Source organism: Haliotis asinina, chromosome 2 (genome assembly GCF_037392515.1).
Source record: "Haliotis asinina isolate JCU_RB_2024 chromosome 2, JCU_Hal_asi_v2, whole genome shotgun sequence".
NCBI lineage: Eukaryota > Metazoa > Mollusca > Gastropoda > Lepetellida > Haliotidae > Haliotis > Haliotis asinina.
In genome coordinates, this window is record NC_090281.1 from 38352583 (window position 1) to 38369147 (window position 16565).

The window sequence follows — 16565 nt, forward strand, 5'->3', positions numbered from 1 at the left end:
TTGCTACAGGCCAATACGACATCGTCTTCTGTTGGTTACCCAGCCATGTAGGCATTTCTGGTAACGCAATGGCCGATCTTGCTGCCAAGGCAGCACTCAACAAATCTGTGACACCACTTCTTCTTCCCTACACTGATTATAAAGCTACCATTAGATCTTATATCCATGATCTGATGCAGAAGAAGTGGGACACCCAAGTTGGTATAAATAAATTACATGAGATAAAACCTTACATTGGTTATACCCACTTGGGTTGTCAGTCCAGATTTGAAGAGGTTATTCTGCGACGATGTCGTATTGGCCACGCTAGATATACTCATGCGTACCTGTTAAAGGGTGAGGATCCTCCATTTTGTATCCCTTGTGATGACAGAGTCACGGTCAAGCATATTCTGCTTGACTGTGTCGAATTCTCCATCACAAGGGATATGTATTTTACAGTTAAAACGATGAAGGATCTTTTTACCAGCGTTAGTTTTCATTTAATTATTGGTTTTGTAAAAGAAATTGATTTCTTGATTGAATTGTGAGCAATATGTTTCTGTAAAAAGATATATTTTAATAATTGGTAGTTTGGATTCGTAACTAGAATTGTTAGTGGCTGTACCCTCAAAGGGGGTTGAAGTATTGTAAAAATATTGTCCTCCTGAGAGGGTACGTAAGTCCAAAAACATTCATAGTAAATTTAATTCTACCAGGCTTTTAATCGTAGTATTCCTGTTGTTTTAATTGTGGCTAGCATATTGTACACTCGCCAGCGGCTGAAGGGATGGTGTAAATCCAACTAGGGTCCATGCAGGTAGCAAAGGAACTGTAAGTCCCCATGGTCCCTAGTATGGTGACCTACCTTCTGTTGCTGGCGATCTATAGTCTGTTTTTATATTGTATTGTCTGAATATTGATATTAGTTTTAACTTTCCAAGCTAGTTTTAATTCAAATTGTGATACTGTAGTTGTTTTACTGTCCTTTGTCGACAGGTTTTATAACACACACATATTCGTTTTCAGTGGTCTGTTCCCGTCACGATATGGCTGAAATATTGCCGATGTGACATTAAATATTAACTCACTCACTCACTCACTCACTCACTCACCCATACTCAGATTATAAAGCCACAATAAGATCTTTTATTCGTGATATGATGCAGAAGAAGTGGGATACCCAGGTAGGTATAAATAAATTACATGAAATAAAACCTTATATCGGTTATAGTTACTTGGGTTGTCAGTCCAGATTTGAGGAGGTCATTATGCGACGATGTCGTATTGGCCATACAAGGTATACTCACGATTATCTATTAAAAGGTGAAGATCCTCCGTTTTGTATCCCTTGTGATGAAAGAATAACTCACGAACTTTGAAAGATCTTTTTAATAATGTTAGCTCTCATTTAATTATTGCATTTTTAAAAGACTTAGATTTGCTAAATGAATTGTAAATAGATAAATATTTTATTCTTGGAAGTTTGAATTAGTAACTTTGAGTGTTGGTGGCTGTATCCTCGAGGGGGGTTAAAGCACTGTAAAATTATTGTCCTCCTGAGAGGGTACGTAAGTCCCAAAACATTTAAAGTACATCAAAACATTCCACTGTCTCTAATCGTAGAATACCTGTCCTTTTAATTTATGGCTAGATTTTCTGAATTGCTAACGGCTGAAGGGATGATATAAATCCAGCTAGGGTCCATGCAGGAAGGAAATGTACTGTAAGTCCCCATGGTCCCTAGTATGGTGATCTACCTTCTGTCGTTGGTGATATATAGCCCGTGTTTTATATTGTTTTGTCCTAATAGTGATCTTAGTTTTAACTTTCTAGACTAGTTTTAAATTGTAACTGTGATATTCTAGTTGTTTTACTGTCCTTTGCTGACAGGTTTTTGTATGAAATATATATCATCCATTTCAGTGTTAAATATTCTCGTCACGATATGGCTGAAATATTGCCGATATGACGTTAAATATCAACTCACATTACTAAAAAGATCCTTCATAGTTCGTGATTGAAAATAGTTATCCCTTGTGGAACAAAAGTTATCTTTGTAATCTTACTTGTATTTCTGCATTGATCCTCCAAATTGGAAAATCGTAGACGAAACGAAACGGTCCAGTTCCAGACATGTATCAACTATTGCCTGTGCTTGTTTGCATAGGGAACACCTCCTCATCACCAACTGATATTGATTCATACGAACATCTTATTTGTGTATTCGAAATTGTATATTCGACTGTGCTTTTGGCCGAAATTTCTTTTGAATATCGAATTAGTTTGCATACGTGCTCTTCTCCTACACGACAATTGGCTTATATATTTCAGATGTAACATCAAAAACTTCACGTCCACATCAGCGTGTGAATTACTGCGAGGTGGTACTGTACATTTGTACGGCGACTCTTTGGTGAGGCAGTTGTTCCTGGCACTCGTGATTATACTGAAGAATGACTCTGAGACAGGAGGACTTCTACCTAATGCTCCACGAGGTAAGGTCTACAACTGTCTCGTAGTGAGTGGTAAATGTTGGTAGTCTTCCGAGAGAGTAGGCTATTTGCACCCTTATGTTTCATTCATGTGAAACATGGATTTATGATATTCAATGTCACAACTCCTCATGGTATCTGACAGATGGGTTTCTTTGGATTATCCACATGACTGGCATAAAGTCGGTACAACTAGGAGATAATCCTATTTTGTTTACATTTTGGAAGTGATTACAGTTGGTTGAACGATTCTAAATGTCATTAGTGGAATAAATTATGTAATAAGGAACACCCCTCTGACTTCAAAAGTAGATTCGTCTGGTTTGGCCTTCTGACGTTATTTGGGCGTGCCATTTTCGAAACGTGGCTGTCGTGGATCCGTGTCCGTGCTTTGCTCAGTTACGAAAGTTCCGACAGTAGTTATTTTTGACAACCTGAAAGTTGTCAATTTTGAAAAGATAAGACATGGAACACGAAGAAGCAGTGATTGTGTGATTCAACTTACATGTTGATTCTACCACGTTTTGAAGCTGACCTCCTTACAAAATTGCCGAATGGTGATGTTTCTGAGCGCTCGACGAATCAAGGCTCCACGATGACAATTGTTGGGTAAGCCCACTATCATATTACCTTCTAAAACTAAAATAATCAAACTCAAATACAATTCACAGTCCTAATCATAAACAAACAATATCTAACATGTAAATGAGAAAGTCGTGTAAAAATTCACCCCAACCTGTCTAAAATGTGCAGCAAATCGTTAGTAAATCGAAAAAAGCTTGGCTACAATCCAGTCCTAAATCATGAAAAAAAACCAATGTTCCAAGAAATCCCAAGTTAGTCGTATGTACACAAAGCAGCACTGTCGCTCTTAAGTCGCGTGCCGCGGTTGAGGCATCTATGATCCACACTCGTCGGTCATAAAAGTCTTTGAAAAATTATAGGTCATCGGTCGACCAAACAAGGATCTATTCTTCGATTTTGTGCAGGGTTCAGATTCGACAGTCAGTGAGGAATTTTCCTCTATACCTTCAAAGTTTCTCCATATCCGATCTAACCACATCAAAGAAATGGCCGAGGTCAAACGTAACATTTTCAGACGACATGTTTGTTTACCTTTGTAAGTGTTATTGAGTGCAAAAGAGTGAACAGGCTTTTAGAAATGGTCATTGATTTTTTTTTTACTTCTAGGTTTTAGAAACAGCCAAACAAAAACGAAGAAACTTGAATGTCATGGTAGAATTAGCATTCACGTAACTGGCATTAAGCTTGAAGGCATACAGTTAGCATTAATATGATTGGCATAAACCTAAACGTGAATCCAATTAGGATTCAGATGACTGGCATAAAGCATAAATACATTTAACAAAGGGGCACCCGTGAAGAGTCACCTCCACGTGGTGGGTGCTGGGTAACGCTAAACGCTCTTCTGCCGTGTGGACCCGGGGCAGAATGTGTCCACAGCACCCCATTGCTGGTCGTAAGAGACGACCGAATTGGGTAACCTGTTTGCCGTGGATTGCGGTAGTCTGGTGGTTGAGGTCAATGGGAGCCTGAACAGTGTTCCTTTTGCTCAGCACACCACTTTGGCCCTAACTTCACCTAGACGGGTGGTAGGATCGGCCCGATTCTATCAATCAGCTGGTCACGCCAAGCCCTGTGTAAGGACTTTATGTATTTGTCATTACACAAATTTGATTTGAATATGTTAACTTTTGGTCTTGGCACAATTACTCTCATAAGATGTTTATGATTTTGATATATGTTTTGCACTTTGCCTAGCGTCTTATGCCAGAAGGCTGTGGCTCATGGGCCAATCTGGTAGATGTGTTATTTATAACTCTTCTCCTGGAGTATATCATCCGAGTATCCGTGGTGCTGCAAGTTGGAGACCACTTGTTTTTAGCATTGTCCTTGTGATACTCCGTGGTGGGTGGGGAGCTGGGATGACGAACTCTTGAAAATTGACAGACACTGATCCAACTGATACTGATCAAAGACTGCCCACGTCCATTGAATACTGGTAGCGATTTCTTGTAACTGAAACTGTAGACAAGACTCTATTAAAGTTGAACCCTTTTGCCATATCCAAGGGTATACAGGGTCTTGCTGGTGATGTCAAGAATATTAGACGTTTGCGTTCCGGTGCTCTGTTGGTTGAATGTGGGAAAAGGCAACAAGCCACTAACCTTATGAGCACAGAATTGTTTGTCGGCGTTCCAGTCACGTTTACGGCTCATAAAACACTCAATACGAGCAAGGGAATCATCAGAGATCGTGACCGATATATGACAGAGCTTGACATCGTCTCTGAGATAAACGATCAGGGCATAATCTATGTTAAACATTTCACAAACCGAAAGAATGATGTTGTTACAAACACCAATACTTACCTGTTCTCCTTTTCTTCACCAAATGCTCCAAAATCTCTTTACGTAGGTTGTTGTAACATCAATGTGGACACGTACATTCCGAACCCTCTAAGGTGTTTTAAAAGCCAAAAGTTCGGGCATGGCGTCAATACTTGCACATTGTCTGTTGTATATGCCCATTGTGGCGAAAAGACACATACAACAGATGATTGTGACAGTAATGTTAAAAAATGTACAAACTGTGCGGGTGATCACTCCGCCTACTCTAAAAGCTGTCCTGTTTGGAAATTTCAAATGGAGATAAATAGAAGCTAAAAAGCTAGTTCAAACCTCAGAACATAAGGAGAGCTATGCTTCTATCACCAGAACACCATCAGAAGCAGTAACCACTAAAACAAAAAATGTTATCTATATGCTGTCAGACAAACCTGACCTGGGTTAAAACTGAATCTCCTCCGATATTCTCACCTGCAATATCGACCCAAACAACAGAATCAGTTCCAAGGACATCTCAAAGCCAATGTGAAACATCCTCTGACCTTGACACATCATTTCAGCCTACATCAAAGTCTACACAGCTCTCTAGAGGCAAAGGTACGAAGCCAGATTCTGAAAAAACTTATTGGCAGAGCCCCCAAAGGGTCCGACAATAAGATAAAATTATACAACAAATATGGATCCCTTGAGGACATGGACACAGCTTGTCGCCCACCAAAAAAGTACGGGGAAGATCCCCAACAAATCCTCCCGAAAGATAGCATACACATAATTCTATTATACAATGGAATTGTAGGGGACTAACGACAAATTTCCACGAATTACAACTTTTAACCCAAGATTTATCACCCTCAGCATTCTGTCTGCAGAAGACGTTTTTGAAAGCGACAGACGCTCTTAACCACAGGAGGGTCTTCCATTCTAGTCAGACAGAACGTTATCCATAGCCCAGTCACATTTACTACTAATCGTCAGGCTGTTGTGCGTTGCGTTTACATAATGTTCTCTCTATATTTGTCCATCTTCAACGTTTCACAAACTCGATCTACAAACTCTATATGAGCAACTCCCAAAGCCCTGTATTATTATGGGAGATTTAAATGGGCACAATCCACTCTGGGGTAGTGCAACTATAAAGGGTGAAGGTAAAATACTGGAGGAATTTTGTTCCAATACATATTTACACACTGGTGCAGGAACATATTCTCCTCTCGACTTGTCACTCACAAATTCAGAACTACGTAATGAATTTGAATGGTCTGTTCACGATGACCTCTGTGGAAGTGACCATTTTCCTACTATACTCAATCCTGTTACTGCATCTGATGTTCCTCCATCATCAAGGCGGAATTTCAAAAGGGCTGACTGGGCTGTATATGAAACACTGTGTGCGGAGAAACTTAAACCTGAACTTTTGACGTTCCTGATGCGATTAAATGTTCTTCTGACGAACTGAATTCTATTGCTCATGAATGTATACCAAAGTCCTCTGCAGTTTCACATATCCAGAAACCATGGTTCAACGATGAATGCAAACAATCTAGGGAGGCAAGGAAAAAAGCTGAACATTATTTCCGTCGCCATCCTGTGGTGCATAATTTAAATAAATTCAAAATTTTAAATGCTCAAGCACGGCGTACATTTAAACAGAATAAACGCCAATCTTGGAAAAATCATGTCTCTAAAATAAATTCTCGAACGCCTATGTCCAAAGTATGGAACATGGTACAGAAAATAGAAGGTAAAGGTACTAAATCTAGCATCCAACATCTTAAACATGGAGATCAGTTACTAACCGATAAATCAGATATTGCGAATACTCGGGTGAAACTCTTTTTAAACACTCTTCCTCTTCAAATTGTGTGGCTAAATTCCAACAATATCGAAAACAACAAGAAAAGGAAACTATTAATTTCAATTCAGATAATGGGGAAGACTACAATGAACTATTTTCTGTTCATGAGCTCCATACTGCTCTTGAACAAGCACATAATACTGCTACAGGGGCTGATAACATTCATTATCAGCTCCTAAAGCACTTACCCGAATCATGTTTAGAAACACTTTTAAACATTTTTCTATGATATTTGGACGTCTGGAAACTTTCCTTCTTCATGGCGCGAAGTTATTATTGTACCCATCCCGAAACCAGGACGAGATCATAATAAACCTTCAAATTAACTAGCTGTGTTTGTAAAACCATGGAACGCACGATAAGTAATCCACTTGTTTGGTACTTGGAAACAAATAACCTCATAACAGATATACAATGTGGTTTCCTTAAAACAGAAGTGCTGTCGATCACTTAGTGCGTTTAGAATCATTTTTAAAAACCGCGCTGATTAATAAACAACATGCTGTGTCTATCTTTTTAATCTTGAAAAAAAATATCACACAACCTGGAATTGTGGCATTTTAAAAGAGTTACATGACTTCGGTTTGCGAGGCCGTTTGCCTCAGTTTCTAACCCACTTTTTAAATGACATGCAATTTCAAGTCCGCGTGGGTTCTATCTACCCCGTTTGATCATTACAATCAGGATCAGGGTGTTCCACAAGGCAGTATTTGTCTGTCACACTTTTTAGTATAAAAATAAATACTTTATCTATTTATGATGATTTTAATATTTCCTGTCCTGGTAGAAATATGCATACTATTGAACGGCAGCTGCACTTGTGTTTAAACAGGATTAATAAATGGTGTCTTCAGTGAGTGAGTGAGTTAATATTTAACGTCACGTCGGCAGTATTGCAGCCATATCGTGACGAAAGCATTCTTAAAAAAGGAATATATGTATATGATAAAAACCTGTCGGCGAAGGACAGTAAAACAACTAGAATATCACAATAACTAATATCCCAATTCAGACAATACAATATAAAACACGGGCTATATAGATCACCAACAACTGAAGGCAGATCACCATACTAGGGGCCATGGGGACTTACAGTACTTCTGCTACCTGCATGGTCCCTAGCTGGATTTACACTATTCCCTCAGCTGCTGGTGACTGTATGCAAGATTAGCCACAAATTAAAATGACAGAAATACTACGGCTAAAAAAATGGAATATCAAATTTGACTTCAAATGCTTTGGGACTTACGTACCCTCTCAGGAGGACAATAATTTTACAGTGCTTTAACCCAACTCGAGGATACAGCCACTAACACTCAAAGTTACTAATTCAAACTTCCAAGAATAAAATATTTATCTATTTACAATTCATTTAGCAAATCTAAGTCTTTTAAAAATGCAATAATTAAATGAGAGCTAACATTATTAAAAAGATCTTTCAAAGTTCGTGAGTTATTCTTTCATCACAAGGGATACAAAACGGAGGATCTTCACCTTTTAATAGATAATCGTGAGTATACCTCGTATGGCCAATGCGACATTGTCACATGATGATCTCCTCAAATCTGGACTGACAACCCAAGTAAGTATAACCGATATAAGGTTTTATTTCATGTAATTTATTTGTAGCTACCTGGGTGTCCCACTTCTTCTGCATCAGATCACGGATATAAGATCTTATTGTAGCTATATAATCAGAGTATGGAATAAGAAGTGGTGTCACAGATTTGTTGAGTGCCGCCTTAGCAGCAAGATCGGCCATTGTGTTACCAGAAATGCCTACGTGACTAGGTAACCAACAAAGGACGATGTCGCACTGGCCAGTAGCACGATTATTGTACAATTCAATAGTTTCTATTACAAGTGGATGTTTACAAGAAATATTTTTAATAGCCTGAAGGCAAGAAAGAGAGTCGGAATATATTATATACTGTTTACGTTTCGGGTGTCTTTGAATATATTTAAGAGCTGTTAATATGGCGTTAGCTTCAGCTGTAAAAATAGAACTATTGTCTGGTAATCTAGAAGATATTGTTCTGGATCCAATGACAGTAGCACAAGCAACTGCGCCGTCGTCCTTGGTCAAATCTGTAAATAAGGATTTATAATTACTATATTTATGTTTCAATTGATTATATTCTTGTTTATACTGTAATTCATTCGTTTCTGATTTTTTAAATGTCGTTAATGTTGGGTCAACTTGTGGCCTAACCAATTGCCAAGGAGGAGAAAAAAGAAGACGGGAAGGCAATATACTTTCCAGGTCTATACCGGCAGAAGAAGTAAATGGTTTAATTCTGTGCCCAAGAGGTAGAACAAGAGAAGACTTTTTGTTATACAAATCCTCATAAAGCGGATTGAAGACACAGTTATAGGCAGGGATAGATTCATTAGAATATAATTTAGTAATGTATTGTAAAGACAATTTTATACGATGTTGAGTAAGAGATGGTTCATCGGCCTCAACGCAGAGACTATCAATAGGTGAAGTTCTGAAAGACCCGAGACAAAGTCTTTGACCTTGATGATGGACAGAATCAAGAAGTTTAAGGTTGCTTTTGCAGGCTCCACCATATACGATGGAGCCATAATCAAGTTTCGAACGTATGAGTGATCGATACAGGTGTAAGAGGGTTGCTTGATCCCCTCCCCACTTTGAGTTGGAAACAACTTTCAACAAGTCAAGTGCTTTGAGGCATTTAGTTTTAAGTGATTTAATGTGGTAAAAACGTTAATTGTGAATCAAAGATTAGACCCAAGAACTTGGCTTCCTTCACAACTTTAATGGGAGTGCCATCTAGAGACAGTTCAGGGTCTTTATGGGGTTTGTATTTACGACAAAAATGTATGCAGTTTTCGATTTAGAAAATTTAAAGCCGTTTTCTAGACACCATTTATGTATTTTGTTTAAACACAACTGCAATTGCCGTTCAATGGTATGCATATTTTTCCCACGAGAAGAGGCACCCGTGCTGGGTAACGCCAAGAGCTCGCCGACACCCCCGTAGTGGACCCGGGGGGATATTTGGTCCACCAACCCGTTTGCCGTGGGTTGCGGCCCTGTGTCGGTGGAGGAAGGGATCCTGGTGGTTGAGGGCAACAGGGACCTGGAACCGTGTTCCTGTTGCTCAACACACCACTTTGGCCCTGACTTCACCTAGACGGGTGGTAGAACTGCCCCGGTTCTATCAATCGGCTGGTCACGCCAAGCTCTGTGCATGGTGATTATTTTGTGCACATTTCTGTTACTGGGTCTTGGATATTTCGATTTTCCATGCACAATTATATGTGTAATAACTTGCCTAGAGTCCTATGCCAGAAGGCGGTGGCTCATGGGCCAATCTGGCAATCTAGACCTCCGGGTTCTGTTTGTCTTCAGGGATCTGTCTAGGGCAGAACCAGCCTGACTTATACCTTGTTTGGCAAAACTAGCTACCCGTGTCCATTTTGCTGGAGTATAGCATCCCTGTAACCCTGGTGTCTGCAGTTGGCTTCCACTACAACACCGTCCGCGTTGACACTCCATGGTGGGTGGGGAGCAGGGCTGTTGAATATATTTCCTTCATTATGGCTACCCCACAACTAACTGGTTCTCGGTCAAAAACTAAGAGAAGACACGTTGATGCAGATATTGCTACTTCTTCGGATGAGGAATCTGTACACAATACTGATTACTGGCCACGAAGTCAATTGAGGGCATATGTGGCAACGTAAAGAATGTTACCCGTCTCCGCTCTGGTTCATTGCTTGTGGAATGTGCTCGGAGACAACAGTCTGTGAATCTCCTCAAAGCCCATCATTTTGCAAATACTGAGATTGTTGTCTCAGTACACAAAACTTTAAATTCATGTAGAGGTATTGTCCGTGACCGTGCAAAGTGCCTCTCAGACATGTCAGAGGATGAGATTACAGCAGAGCTGCAGAGTCAAGGCGTTACGCATGTGAGACGGTTCACTAGGAAAGATGGTGAGAGAGTTATCAAAACAAACACTTACCTTTTCACGTTTGCACTATCAAAAATACCTTCATCAATTAAAGCCGGGTATTTCAACATAGGAGTTGATGTATATATCCCAAATCCTCTCCGGTGTTTCAGATGTCAACAATTTGGACATGGTGCAAAATCTTGCCGTAACTCTCCAGTTTGCTCCCGCTGCAGTGGGAAACATGACGGTACAGACTGCACAGATGTAATCAAGTGTGCAAACTGCAGCGGCGACCACATGTCCTTCTCAAAATCATGCCCATGCTACATGCAACAAAATAAAATTCTCACCATAAAATATTCTAAAGATGTTTCTTTCTCTGAGGCCAAGAAAATTGTAGAAAAGGAGTCCTCTTCTTCCACTTCTGCAGTGTCTTACTCTGCTGTAGTTTCTTCCTCACGTACAAAGGTTGATCAAGGATGTCAAACGTCAATTAACTGGATATCTGATGTACAGACGGTTCTTTATGAAATAGATGCTGAAGTCACACCTTCCCGTTCCACATCTTCCTCACAAACGACTGTGTCTGCTGAAACAGTACCAGAAACTGAAAGTCAGCCTGAACCTGAGATAAAACGAACTACTTTGCTCACAAAGAAGGAAAAACAAAAGCTCAAGAAAAAAGAATCAAAGGGCCTCAAACATATTGAGGTGCCTTTACCCTTGACTGTTCCTCTGGAGGTTCACAATATCTTCGAATCTCTAGATATGGAGGTCTCTCCATCGCATTGCAGCATAAAGGCCCTCCTCATTCACGATCTCCTATTATGCCCCCATGAACTGCCCTGACAGTTTATTACAGTGGAATTGTAGAGGTCTTCGGAATAATTTATCTGATCTTCAGCTATTGATCCAAGATTTAAAACCTTCTGCTCTTTGTTTACAAGAAACATTCCTCAAAAACACAGATAAAATTGATTTAAGACAATATGACTCATATCATCACTTTTCTCCCCCAGGCGATAAAGCAACTGGGGGATCTTCTGTTTTGGTGAGGCAGGGTGTCATTCATAGCCCTGTCCCTCTTCGTACCCCTCTCCAGGCTGTTGCAGTTCGTGTGACATTGAATGTCGTGTTCACTTTATGTTCTTTATACATCCCACCGTCATATTGTCTTCAACAATATGATCTTCAGTCACTTTATGACCAACTCCCGAAACCCTGTATAATCATGGGAGATTTAAATGGTCACAACCCACTTTGGGGTAGCAATGACAGCAATACGAAAGGTAAAGTTTTGGAGGATTTTTTCTTAAACAATGACTTATGCATATTCAATGATGGTTCTTCTACATATTTGCATCCAGGAACTGGAACGTATTCGTATCTTGATTTAGCTGTTGTTGATTCTCATCTGCTAAGTGAGTTCGAATGGTCAGTTCACGATGACCTCTGTGGAAGTGATCATTTTCCCACTTTATTACAATCTGTGACACCATCGGATGTCTCTCCATCATCACGATGGAACTTTGCTAAAGCTAACTGGGCTTGGTATGAAATTCTTTGTTCTAGTAAACTAACACCTGATGTTTTTCTTGATGTTCCTGATCCTATAAATTCTTTCTCTACCGAACTTCATAAAATAGCTGATGAATGTGTTCCGAAGTCCTCTTCTAATCCACATATACGTAAACCATGGTTTACTGATGACTGCAAACAAGCTAGGAAGGCATGAAAGAAAGCAGAACAGTATTTCCGTCGCCATCCTACGGTCCATAATTTAAATAAATTTAAAATTTTAAATGCTAAAGCGAGGCGTACCTTTAAAATGAATAAACGTCAATCTTGGAAAAATTATGTCTCCAAAATAAATTCTCGAACGCCCATGTCTAAAGTGTGGAACATGGTACAGAAAATTAAAGGTAAGGGTACAAAATCTAGTGTCCATCATCTTAAACATGGAGATCAATTACTTACTGATAAATCAGATATTGCAAATAAACTGGGTGAAACGCTTGTATAACATTCTTCCTCTTCTAACTATATGCCGAAATTCCAACAGTATCAAAGACAACAAGAAAAGAAACCTATTAATTTCCATTCAGATAACGGGGAAGATTATAACGAACTATTTTCTATTCATGAGCTTCATACTGCTCTTAATCAAGCTTACGATACTGCTACAGGGCCTGATAATATACATTATCAACTCCTCAAACATTTACCAGAATCCTGCCTAGAAACTCTCCTAAATATTTTTGATGATATTTGGGCATCAGGTAAATTTCCTCCCTCATGGCGTGACGGTATAGTAGTACCCATACCTAAACCTGGACGTGATCATACCAATCCGTGTAATTATAGACCCATTTCATTAACTAGCTGTGTTTGCAAGACCATGGAGCGCATGATTAATAATCGACTTGTTTGGTACTTGGAAACCAATAACCTTATAACAGATATACAATGTGGTTTCCGTAAAAACAAAAGTACTCTTGATCACTTAGTGCGTTTGGAATCATTTGTCAAAAACACTCTAATTAATAAACAACACGCTGTGTCTATCTTTTTTGATCTTGAGAAAGCATATGACACAACCTGGAAATATGGCATTTTAAGAGATTTACATGATTTCGGTTTGCGAGGTCGTTTGCCTGAATTCATATCCAACTTTTTAAGTAACAGACAATTTCAAGTCCGCGTGGGTTCTACCCTGTCTGATCATTACAATCAGGATCAGGGTGTTCCACAAGGCAGTATTTTGTCTGTCACTCTTTTTAGCATCAAGATCAACAGTCTATGTAAAGTTTTAAACGATTCAATAGATGGTTTGCTATTTGTGGATGATTTTAATATTTCTTGCCGAGGTAAAAAAATGCATACTATTGAACGGCAACTGCAGCTGTGCTTAAACAAAATAGATAAATGGTGTCTCGAAAATGGCTTCAAATTTTCTAAATCAAAAACCAATTGTATACACTTCTGCCGTAAATATAAACCCCATAAAGACCCAGAACTATTTCTCAGTGGCACCCCTATCAAAGTTGTCAAGGAGGCTAAGTTCTTGGGACTTATTTTTGATTCACATTTGACCTTTGTGCCCCATGTTAAATCCCTAAAAGCCAAATGCTTAAAGGCTCTCGATTTATTAAAGGTTGTGTCCAATTCAAAATGGGGAGGAGATCAGACTACCCTCCTTCACTTATATAGATCACTTGTGCGGTCAAAACTTGATTATGGTTCCATCATATATGGTGGAGCCTGTCAAAGCAACCTAAAACTACTTGATTCTGTCCATCACCAAGGCCTAAGACTTTGTCTTGGTTCTTTTAGAACCTCTCCTATTGACAGTCTTTATGTTGAAGCCGATGAGCCTTCTCTCAACCAACGCCCTATAAAACTGTCTTTACAATGCATCACAAAATTAGCTTCCAATGAGTCTAATCCCGCATTTAATTGTGTCTTTAATCCTCTGTATGAGGATTTGTATAACAAAAAGTCTTCTCTTGTTCCGCCTCTTGGTCTCAGAATTAAGCCATTTCTTGCTGCTTCCGGCCTTGAGTTGGAAAATATAGCTCCTTTCCGACTTTTTTCTTCTCCTCCTTGGCAGTTGATTAGGCTACAAGTTGACCTAACATTAACTACATATAAAAAATCAGAAACGAATGAATTACAGTATAAACAAAAATATAATCAATTGAAACATAAATATAGCACTTATAACTCCTTATTTACAGATGGGTCCAAGGACGGTGGTGCAGTGGCTTGTGCCACTGTCATTGGATCCAGAACAATATCTTTCAGATTACCGGATAATAGTTCTATTTTCACAGCGGAAGCAAACGCTATACTAACGGCTCTTAAATATATTGAAAGACATCCTATACATAAACAGTATATTATCTACTCCGATTCTCTTTCTTGCCTTCAGGCAATTAAAAACCTGTCATGTAAACATCCATTTGTAATAGAAATAATTGAACTATATAATAATCTTGCTACTGGCCAATACGACATCATCTTTTGTTGGTTACCAAGCCATGTGGGCATTTCTGGCAACACAATGGCTGATCTTGCTGCCAAGGCAGCACTCAGCAAATCTGTGACTCCATTTCTTATTCCATACTCTGATTATAAAGCTACTATTAGAGCGTATATCCGTGATCTGATGCAGAAGAAGTGGGACACCCAAGTGGGTATCAATACACTACATGAAATAAAACCTTATATTGGTTATACCCACTTGGGTTGTCAGTCCAGATTTGAGGAGGTCATTTTACGGCGATGTCGTATTGGCCATACGAGATATACTCATGAATACCTTTTGAAAGGTGAGGATCCTCCGTTCTGCATCCCTTGTGATGAAAGAATCACAGTCAAGCATATCTTGCTTGACTGTGTTGAGTATTCCATCACAAGGGATCAGTATTTTAATTCACAATCTGTGCAGGATCTTTTTAGCAATATTAGTCCTCATTTAATTATTGCATTTTTAAAGGAATTAGATTTGTTAAATGAACTGTAAATAGATAAATATTTTACAATTGGAAGATTAAAATAGTAACTCAAATCGTTAGTGGCTGTACCCTCAAAGGGGGTTGAAGTACCGTAAAATAATTGTCCTCCTGAGAGGGTACGTAAGTCCAAAAACATTTGAAGTAAATTTCAGTTTTCCAGCTTTTTAATCGTAGAATAAGTGTGTTTTTACTTTATGGCTAGATTTGTCTAAATTGCTAACAGCTGAAGGGATGATGTAAATCCAACTAGGGTCCATGCAGGAAGCAAATGTACTGTAAGACCCCATGGTCCTTAGTATGGTGATCTACCTTCAGTTGTTGGCAACCTATAGCTCATTTTATATTGTACTGTCCTCTATAGATACGTTGTTTTAGGTCTATTCACTAGTTTTACCTTCTACTCTGTGATCTTCTAGTTAGTTTTACTGTCCTTCGTTGACAGGGTTTTACACTGTATGTGCTATCAATTCATTTGTATTTTTATAATTAATCATTCTCGTCACGCTATGGCTGCAATATTGCCGATGTGACGTTAAATATTAACTCACTCACACTCCCACGAGAAGAAATTTTAAAATCATCCACAAATAACGATCCATCAATTGAATCGTTCAAAACTTTGGATAAACTATTTATCTTTATGCTAAAAAGTGTAACAGACAAAATACTGCCTTGTGGAACACCCTGATCCTGATTGTAATGATCAGACAGGGTAGAACCCACTCGAACTTGAAACTGTCTATCATTTAAAAAGTTGGCTATAAATTGAGGTAAACGACCTCGCAAACCAAAGTCATGTAAATCTCTTAAAATACCATATTTCCAGGTTGTGTCATATGCTTTTTCAAGATAAAAAAAGATAGACACAGCATGTTGTTTATTAATTAGCGCGTTTTTAGCAAATGATTCCAGTCGCACTAAGTGATCGACAGTACTTCTGTTTTTCCGGAAACCACACTGTATATATGTGACAAGAGTATTTGTTTCCAAGTACCAAACAAGTCGATTATTTATCATGCGTTCCATGGTCTTGCAAACACAGCTAGTTAATGAAATCGGACGATAATTGGATGGATCCGTATGATCACGTCCAGGTTTAGGTATTGGTACTACTATGGCGTCACGCCATGAAGGAGGAAAGTTACCCGATGTCCAAATACCATCAAAAATATTTAGGAGAGTTTCCAGACAGGATTCTGGTAAATGTTTGAGGAGTTGATAATGTATGCTATCAGCTCCTGGAGCAGTATCATGAGGTTGATCAAGTGCAGTATGGAGTTCATTACTAGAAAACGTTTCATTATAGTCTTCCCCATTATCAGACTTGAAATTAATAGTTTTCTTTTCTTGTTGTTTTTGATATTGCTGGAATTTTGGTACATAATTTGAAGAGGAAGAGTGTTTAGCAATGGTTTCACCCAGTT

The 16565-nt window shown here is 38.9% G+C and overlaps 1 protein-coding gene across 1 annotated transcript in view; it reads left to right on the forward strand.

Annotated features, from left to right (window-relative positions):
* LOC137271796 (uncharacterized) overlaps window positions 1-16565 on the forward strand; it is a 168358-nt gene that overhangs the window by 147046 nt on the left and 4747 nt on the right. The window contains exon 4 of the mRNA XM_067804196.1: window positions 2314-2477. Coding sequence (XP_067660297.1) covers window positions 2314-2477 — 164 coding nt within the window. The remainder of the gene's footprint in view (window positions 1-2313; window positions 2478-16565) is intronic.